Below are 9,694 nucleotides of genomic sequence, written 5' to 3' on the forward strand. Positions count from 1 at the left end.
GAAACTTAAAAAAAAAATCTTGAGATTCCCTCACTGGACTTAAAAGAGGCTGATCTTAAGACCACCTTCCTATAGCGTAAGGTGATCTTCAGTGACATGATACAGGGCTTACAGACTCACTGGTAGGCCAAGAGGATCTGTGATGCTGTTTCACAACAAAATCTCTTGGGAAAAGAGATGGCTGTCTCTATTGTCACCAGTAAAAATGGACAGCCTCCTTTAAAGATATTTGAGCAGCCATTACCAGTTGAAAACAAACCGCACCGCTTGGCTTCTCCTTCGTGTTATCCACCTTCTCCTTTGTCCTTTCTGCAACCTCAAAAAGGCAGAGACAAATAGAGAGCTCCAGAGCAGGAGTAATTCCCCTCCATCTGTTCCACCTCGGACATCACGCACTCTCACTGGCTGACCAGGAACTTCCAGAGCGCATGTCTGGCCTATTGGCCCTGCATCTTCCTCCTGGCTAATCAGTTCTTCAGGCCATTATTTGAGAGGCCTTGGCTCCTGCTCCCCTCTAAGTTAACATTACTGCAAACGATAGGACCTTGAATCATGATGTTGCTTCCAAAGAAAGAGTCCCACTGCTGAGGCTGTAGGTGCCTCTCACCTTGATCTTTCCATGTATAGATAAGGTGAGAAAGGAATTAGTGTACTTCCCGGAATGAAGAAATCAGGGAGGTCTGAGGCATCACAGAAACCGGTGGGGACCATAATGACAGGTGTGGGTAACCAGAACCAGGGTGCTCTGGTATCACACTAACCTCCCCTTCACTGTGCTGACTCAAGATTAGGTGACCTCCATTAGTGTCTCCCAGCCCTGGTTTCACTCTCCAGATGGGCACAGATGCTATGACGATTCTTTAGGACTGTTGGCTTGCAGGTCACACCCCCAACGGCTTAGGAAGAAAATCTTTTTCGATACATGCAGGGCCTGAATATCATTGGGGGGGGGGAAGATAATAAAAAATGGCCTCGGGGTTTTTTGCTGTTTTTTGAGACAGGCTTTTTCTACATAGCCTTAACTGATCTGCTACTACACAGACCAGGCTGGCCTCACACTCGGACATCCATGTCGCTCTGTCTCCCACGCGCTAGGATTAAAGGCATGCACCACCACACCCCGTCCAGGGTAAACTCTGAATAATACCATCCTTCACTTGTTTATTCTGTAAATAAGGAAAGCTGCCTGAAGTTCCCTGTCCAACCCTTCATTTTCCTGCAAGATCACCCAGAACTCAGTAGAAAATACAGGATGGACTCAAAGACCACAGCCCAGAGCTGTACTGTGCTCTAGCCCCGGGAAAAATGTGAAATGTCAAAAAGAAATTAGGAGAAATTACCAAGCAGTAAAAAGTCCCCGAAGTGCTAGCCTGATCTCTGGAGGGCCCAAGGCCCCAGTGCCTCGCATATCTGTGTCCACTCCCTTAAAGTGCCCTTCTGCTGCCCCTCCCACACACTCCTGGAACACTTTTATCTTAAGTATCAGGAGAAAGATGGAGCCCATGGGCCCTGCCTTCTGTACTCTCACAGAACTGAGCACTGGGAAATTATACTGTGAACTAAGGGCAGTATGTTCAATCCTTTTAGCAATTAAGTTAGATATATGACTCACCTGTTATTAGAACAAACTGCAACCTCTTTAGAAAAGAGAGAGTGTTAGACTGGGCTGTTACAAGTGGAAAATGATTTCACTGTCCATGGGACTAAAGATGAGGACTTCACAGAATCAGAATGACATCTGTGAAGAATGGAGAGGATATTTTCTTTCCTGTGGAATGTAGGACCTTAGGAAAGCTAGGGTTAAGCCTCTGGGTTACACCCAGTTATCCCACACAGACTTCAGGAAGACGAGATCTCCATTCGTTTCCTCAGATTACAGGAGACTTGAAGGAAAAGACACTAACACAGGACTGGAGCCAAAGTAGGAAGTCATTTGAGTTGTCTTTCATGTCAGTAATTACTGTACCGAGACATGTAAGCACAAAACCCATCCACTCAAAGACATGCACATGCTATTTATTTCTTCAATGGGTCTCTTGGTCCTAAAATTGATCATTACATTGTAATAGTTACATATTTCAATTTAACACAAACCCAAATTTTGTGTACTTCATAAGATCCAAAGCATAACACACAAAAAATATTATGGGTTAAAATTTTATAATCACTGAAGAGTCAGAAATCAAGTTTATATACTCCTTTCTGTCCCATAATTAATGTTTCAGCAATAATTTTAAGCTTTAATGAAAATGAGAAAATGAATACTGGAGATATCTGCTTACCCAGTACAACGCTGTTAACATGCTGCCTGGGACCTCCAGTAGTCTAATGCCTGTGCCACAACAATTCATTCACACAATGCACAATTTTATAGCTCTCTCCTTCTCCTCTGTCCGCCCACTCCACCCCACGTTCCCTCCCTCCCTCCCTCCCCCACCCCAGACACACACACACTCTAAATAGAATATTATAAAATCTTGAAAATAAACTGAGGCTAAAAGCTCTACAGAACTAGTCAAACAGGATACAGGTTTTTGTTTCCATGAAGAGGAAGTTTGAACTTTAAAAAAATGTATCTTCACAGAGATATCCGTGTATGTTTTACAGTCACGTATTTCAAGAGAAACTCTATTAGAGATTGGTTCATGTGACTGGAAAACAGAAAGCCCTACCATCTGCCATCTGTAGGCAACAGCCTCAGAACACCAGAGAGCAAGTCAGTTTTAGTGTAAGGGCCCTCAAGCCAGGGGTCCTACTGTCCAAAGGTGAGTGAGAGGGATGTCCCCAAGCAAACAAAGCATTTTGTTTTATTTTGACCCTGGGCAGACTGAATGCTTCATTCTGTAAATCCTGACCTCTAGAAGGCATGTCTTTTTCTTGTAATCTATAATTAAAGTAGCAACAACAAAAAAAGACACACAAAAAAATTTATCTTGCCAGAATAAAAAAGAAAAAAAATGCATCTTTTGCCGGTTGGTGGTGGTGCACATCTTTAATCTCAGCACTTAGGAGGCAGAGGCAGGCAGGCAGATCTCTGTGAGTTCAAGGCCAGCCTGATCTACAAAGTGAGTTCCAAGACAGCCAGGACTACATAGAGAAACCTCAGCTGGAAAAAAAGAAAACAAAAAGTATCTTTTTCAGACAGGAGTTATCTTCCCTATTTATACCTGTAATCAACCCTGATTGCCACTAGAGTTGTATCATACACAACTCTAGCAAGTTAAAGACTGTCTGCCACACATCCTCTCTATATTGGATCTTTCCAATAATTCTTTTACATTCACCAAGATCTTGAGTTGGAAAAAGGTGTTGCTCTACATTGGTGAACTGGAGTGAGCTGGCTAGCTGGAAAAGGCATCTGCCACCAACTTGATAACTTGAGTTTGATCCCTGGGACCTACATGGATGAAGAAGAACTGACTCCTCCAAGTTGTCCTCTCATACGTACACACTTATATACATACATATACACACACATATATATACATATATACATACATAGAGGTAATTACATTTGTAAAATAAATTTCTCCAATGTAAACATTTTTACATTGTACATATGTACATTTATAATGTACATATTTTCTAAGATGTATATTTTGGACAAGGGTCTCTCACATTCATTACATGTATAATATATTCATCATGAATTATTTATTAAACAAGGTTTGATACTTGAATAAAACTGTTGCCACAGGACAGGAGAAATGACTAAACAGATGGCAGCAACTAAATAGCAGCTGACAGCTGTGTGAGATCCAGTCCCAGGAGATTTGACACCCTCTTCTGGCCTCCACAGGGTATCTATCAGCATACATGTAATATACAGACATGCATGCAAACAAAACATCCATATACATAAATAAAATTAATTTAAAAAGCAAAAAAAATCACCATGCAGGCTGAGAAGATGGCTCAATGGAGATAGCAGATGCTATTCAAACATAAGGACCCAAATCCAGGTCCCTTCACCCACACCTAAAACTGGGCATAGGCCAGGCATGGTGCCATATGCCTTTAATTCCAGAACTGGGGAGGCAGAGACAGGTGGAACGCTGTGATTCAAGGTCAACCTGGTCTACATGGTGAGTCCTAGGACACCCAGAATTACAGAGAACCTGTCTCAAAAAAAAAAATTATAAATAAAAACAAGCTAGGCATAGCAGCACAACTTATATAACTAATTCCAGCTCTGGAGGTGTAGACAATTAATACTCTGAAGGCTTGCTGGTCCCGATCAGTGAACTCCAGGTTCATTGAGAAAGCTTGTCTCAGAACTTGTGAGACAGCTCAGGATTGAAATCCAATCCCTGGGCCCAACAAGGTAGAAAGAACTGATGTCCTCTAACTCTGAACATAGACATGTGTGCTCACACAAATAAATAAGTATATAAATAAGTTATTTATTTAAAAATGTTTGAAGACAGGACTGGAGAGCTGGCTTAGTGGTTAAGAGCACTTGCTCTTGCAGAAAGACCCAGGTTTGTTTCCCAGCAACCAAATGGTTCTAGGAACTGCCTGTAACTCCACTGCCAGAGAATCTGATGCCCTCTTCTGGCCTCTGTGGGCAGTGCATGTGATGCACAGACATTCATACATTATACGCATAGAAATACATCCTTTTAAAAAAAATTAAACTTTGTATCAAAAAATAAGGTGAGGTCAGTAAGATGGCTCAGCAGGTAAAGGAACTGTGACTCGGTGTGACCTCCTGAGTTAGGTCCCCAAGACCACATGGAAGGACATAACCAATCCTCCGACTATGTGACAAGCATGCAAATACATACACATGAACACGCAAAATAAAATGCTTAAGGTAATTTTTTTAAAAACCAAAAAGGTAGAGCAATGGAGGAGAGCATCCAATGTTAACCTCAGACTTCCACACATCATCACCTGTGTGCACACACACAGCTCGCCATACTCTTTACATTAGGAACTCTTCTCTCCAGCATGAATTCTGTTATGATATTTGAGGCCCGAACACCTGGAAAAAGCTTTGCCACAGACTTCACATGCGTAGGGCTTCTCTCCGGTGTGAACTCTCTGGTGTAAAGTGAGGTGTGAACAATGGTTGAAGGCTTTGTTGCACTGTTCACATTTGTAGGGTTTCTCTCTAGTATGAACTCTGAGATGCTCTCTAAGACCTGAGCTCATGGAAAAGGCTTTGCCACACTCGGTACATTTGTAAGGTTTCTCCCCACTATGAATTCTGTGATGCCTCTTGAGGTCCGAACTTTTGGTAAAAGCCTTGCCACACTCCTTACACTCGTAGGGCTTCTCTCCTGTATGGGTTCTGTGGTGGTAATTGAACGCTGAAAAATTGCGAAAGGCCTTGCCACATTCTTTACACTCATAGGGCTTCTCTCCAGTGTGCACTCGCTGGTGCTCTGTAAGCTTTGCAATCTGATTGAAGGCTTTCTCACACTCTTTACACTTGTAGGGCTTCTCTCCACTATGGAGGACGTGATGTTGTTTCAGGCTTAAGCTACTTTTAAAGGCTTTGCCACACTCTTTACATTTGAACGGTTTCTCTCCAGTGTGAACGTTCTGGTGTTCAGTGAGCTTTGAAATATCAACAAAGGTTTTACCACACTGCTTGCACTTGTGGGGCTTCATTCCAGGGTGAACACCATGACACCGTCTGCTAGTAGAACACTTGACAAAGGATCTGCCACATTCTCCAGCGTAAATTCTCTGGTGTTTAGCAAGATGTGAGGTTTGCTTAAAAGCTAGGCCACAATCCTGACATTTGTAAGGCTTCTCTCCGGTGTGAATCCTTAGATGTTGTCTGAGGTTTGAACTCTTCTTAAAGGCTTTGCCACACTCTTTACAGTCGTAACATTTCTTTGCTCTATGAGTTTTTCGGTGGTAAGTTAAAGCTCTACCACTAGGAAAGGCTTCGCCACACTCTTTACATTCAAAGGGATTCTCTCCAGAATGAATTTTCTGGTGTACATTAAGGCGTGAACGACTGATATAAGCTTTACCACATTCTTTACATTTGTAGGGTTTGGCTCTCCTATGAGTTTTCTGGTGTCCTATGAGATCTGACTTTTGACTAAAAGTCAGGTCACATTCTTCACAGTTGTAAGCTTTGTCTTGAAGGTGGGAACTCTGAAGATCTTTGTTACCTCTATCAACATTCTCTGGACAAGGAATACACTTTCCATGGCTGAGGCTTTTATGTGTCTCAGAACACTCATAAGTTTTCTCTCCAATACAGAAATCCTGGTTGTTATTTCTGCTACAGCTTGGGCTAACAGTCTGGGCAGTCCCACTACACACACTCTCTGCTTCCTGAATCGTTGTATCTGTGTTTTGATTTAACAATGAGGGATGAGAAAGCTCCTGCCCACGTTCATTGACACTGTGTATTTTGGCACAAGGAGTTGTTGGTTCACTACAAAACAATGGATTTTTTGTAAAAGAGTTCTCAGACTGATCACATTTAGAACTATATTTAACTTCTAATCTAGCTACAGAAATGTTTGAATAAGAGTTCAATGCAGTGCTCAGTTTCAAACTGTTCAGCTTACTGGTCGTGTCTCGGCCCAGGCACCCTTCCAGAGGTTCCTGGTTTTCTTTCAGAGGCAAGGTATGTTTCAAATGTGGCTGGGAATGTTTGCTTCTTGAAAGGAAGGGCTCTTTGTGAGTCACTGCCACAGCACGAGGCCTTTTCTGAGATGCATTCTGTTCTTGATCTCTGTTGGCAGAGACACTTTTCTCTGTACTATTGCTAGCTGTCGCACACGGTCCACCGTGAAGGACTTCCTGACTCTTCCTCACACGCTCCCACTGTCTCCTTAGATGGAAACTGTCAGTGCCACACTTGCTGGATCTTCTGCTTACCTTTTCTTGGAAGGCATGCTTCCTGTCCTGCTTTGATGAAAAGTCTTGGGTACCATGTGAGGATGCCTCTGCAAGAAATAAAAACAAATGACTGGGTGCGGGTAAAAACACTTTGCACAAACAATATACGAGATCACAGCAGACAGAAAAGCCCACACAAATGCAAGGCATCCGTTACCACAGCTAACAACATGTTAACCAAATCTACCTGTAAACCTTCCAGAACACCCAGGTGAGCACTGCACTTAGAGAGGCCCTGCAGCCGGGATTGTTGCTTGGGTAACCACTGCTTTCCAATCCCCAAACAACACTGTGAACTTAGGGAAACAATCTCCACCTCTCTTCCTCATCACACAACTATCATTTTGTGACTAGAGAGCTGTCTATCCATTCTATTAACACCTATCAAGAAGACAAAATATGGTGGGGCAGTGGGGGTGCACACCTTTAATCCCAGCGCTTGGGAGGCAGAGGCAGGCAGACCTCTGAATTTGAGGCCAGTCAGGTCTACAAAATGGTGTTCCAGGACAGCCAGGGCTATACAGAAACACACTGTCTTGAAATGAAAATTTAAAAACAAGAGAGACAAAACATTTAATTACTTAATATTTAATTATTCACCAACTTGCACACAGTAGCACTCCTGACACTATTAAAGCTATTAATGTTCTGTTGCCTTTTAATTAATCTAAACCTCCCAATGAGCAAAGCCATAAGGTTAACTTTTCCAAATTCCACATGAGTGAGATCATACAGGAACTGATTCTCTCTTTGGCTTACTTCTTCTCTTCATGTAAAGCCCTGTGTGTTACCCATGTTGCTATGACGGAATGAACAGTGATCTCCTGTAATCTAACATGCCTTTATTCATTTATCCATGGAAAGCCACCTAGACTGATTTATGCAACACTGAACACTGCAGTAAAGCTATTTACTATACATAATGATGTAGCATTCCTTATCTAAACATTCAGGAGTGAAATTGCTGGATCTTGTGGTCATTCTGTGTGTGTGTGTGTGTGTGTGTGTGTGTGTGTGTGTGTGTTAACTTCTATACCATTTCCCACAACTTCATTAATCTACTGTTCACTGGTTTAAAAATGGACAAATCTCAGTGAAAATTAACAGCATACAAAGAGACAGCGAGACTTAGCTCAACTGAAAGCCATATAAGATTCAAGAAAACTCTGATTTATGAATTAGATAAAGAATTCAACCTTTAAAGAAATGAAATGACCTAAATTAGAATAAAGAAAGCAACAAAAGAAAGAAAATAAGAACATGAACAGAAAGGTAACAACTATGAATTGACATAGAAATTATATACCTAAAGAATTCAATAAAAAGTAATGGCTGAGCCAATGTCATGCTGGATAGAGGGCAAAAGACCTGCATTAATACTAGAAACCAACAGGATGGAAGGAGAGAAGTTATCCTCTGACCTCCACATCCACACAGCACACATGCATGCCCACACATACTTACACACACATGCATATTATGTATATACATACATCCACACACACACGCACACACAAGTGTAATACAAAGATTTCTATAAAATAACAATGGCTATGAAGTTGGAAGTACGAGAACTAGTCTGCTATCAAAATTCAAGAACCTCAACATCTCCAACTGGAATTATCAGAAAAAGATTCAAAATGAAGCACATTCTAACCAGAATTTCAAAAGTCACAAAAACTCCTGAGAGGCACTGGAAGTAATATGCCATCTGCAAGGGTGCTCTGGTATGATTATTTTGATATTCAGGCAGAAAATGCAATCAAGCAGAGCTGGGGATATAGGGCCAAAAATCAGAAACAACCAATAACACTGTACCCAGCAAACCCCATCAACAGCGAAGGAGATGCCCTGTACTTGACTAGTCCAGGGAGTCCTGACCACTGAAGAACAAATTAATGTTGGAAGGTTACACAAATCATATGAAATCTTAAAGCTCTCTGAGACGAACAAATACTTACATAAATATAGAATCCTCTAGTTCTCTCATGATGATACATAAAAAATGTTTTAATTCCTTTATAGAATATGAAAGAAAAACATATAACCACCATAAAAACTGATAAGTAGCTATGTAATATAAAGTAGCTGTCTTATTAGTAAAAGCTAAGGATTTTATATGGAATTAAAGTCAATTTATTACCAATTTAAAATAGTGTTATATATTTAAAATACTTTTTTATATTCCACTTATAATTTGCAAAATATTTATAGAAGATAAAGGAAATAGAAAAAACATAATAAAAAATCAGTGACAAAAAAACAGTAAGAAAGGTAGGAAAAACAATTATTTAAAAAAAACTTCTTTTTCAGTAAGTTGGTTAAATAAAAATTGTTTTATATTTGATCCCCAATCAAAACACATAAATTCACTAGAGGAATTAAGTTCTAAAAAAAAAAAAATCTAATCATGGGGCTGGAGAGATGACTCAGCCGTTAAGAGCACTGGCTACTCTTCCAAAGGTCCTGAGCTCATTTTCCAGTACCCACATGGTGGTTTACAGCCATCTGTAACTCTAGTTCCAGGGGATCTAAAACCCTCTTTTAGCATGAGCACCAAACACATAAGTGGCACACAGACATACATGCGGATAAAGTACCCATACTCATAAAATAAAAATAATAATGTCTAATCATATGCTGTCTACAGTAAACTTTTTTCTGATGGCCTTTGGTCTATATGGAGTACAATAAAGATTAAATAGGAGCCACCAGTAATCTCTTTAGACCTAAGACAAAAAGGGGCCAAAAGCAAATGGATAAAAAAGGAACTGCCCTTGCTGGGCGGTGGTGGCACACGCCTTTAATCCCAGCACTTGGG

The 9,694-nt window shown here is 40.9% G+C and overlaps 1 protein-coding gene across 4 annotated transcripts in view; it reads right to left on the reverse strand.

Moving 5' to 3' along the window:
* Positions 1-4,493: 4,493 nt before the first annotated feature.
* Positions 4,494-9,694, reverse strand: part of LOC116103189 (zinc finger protein 345-like) — a 32,204-nt gene continuing 27,003 nt past the window's right edge. For all 4 annotated transcript variants that reach the window (XM_031388744.1, XM_031388746.1, XM_031388745.1 and 1 more), the window contains exon 3: positions 4,494-6,920. In XM_031388744.1, the coding sequence (XP_031244604.1) occupies positions 4,933-6,920 (1,988 nt within the window). In that variant the 3' untranslated portion in view covers positions 4,494-4,932. The remainder of the gene's footprint in view (positions 6,921-9,694) is intronic.

This window comes from Mastomys coucha, unplaced genomic scaffold (assembly GCF_008632895.1).
Source record: "Mastomys coucha isolate ucsf_1 unplaced genomic scaffold, UCSF_Mcou_1 pScaffold21, whole genome shotgun sequence".
In the NCBI taxonomy this organism is placed as follows: Eukaryota; Metazoa; Chordata; class Mammalia; order Rodentia; family Muridae; genus Mastomys; species Mastomys coucha.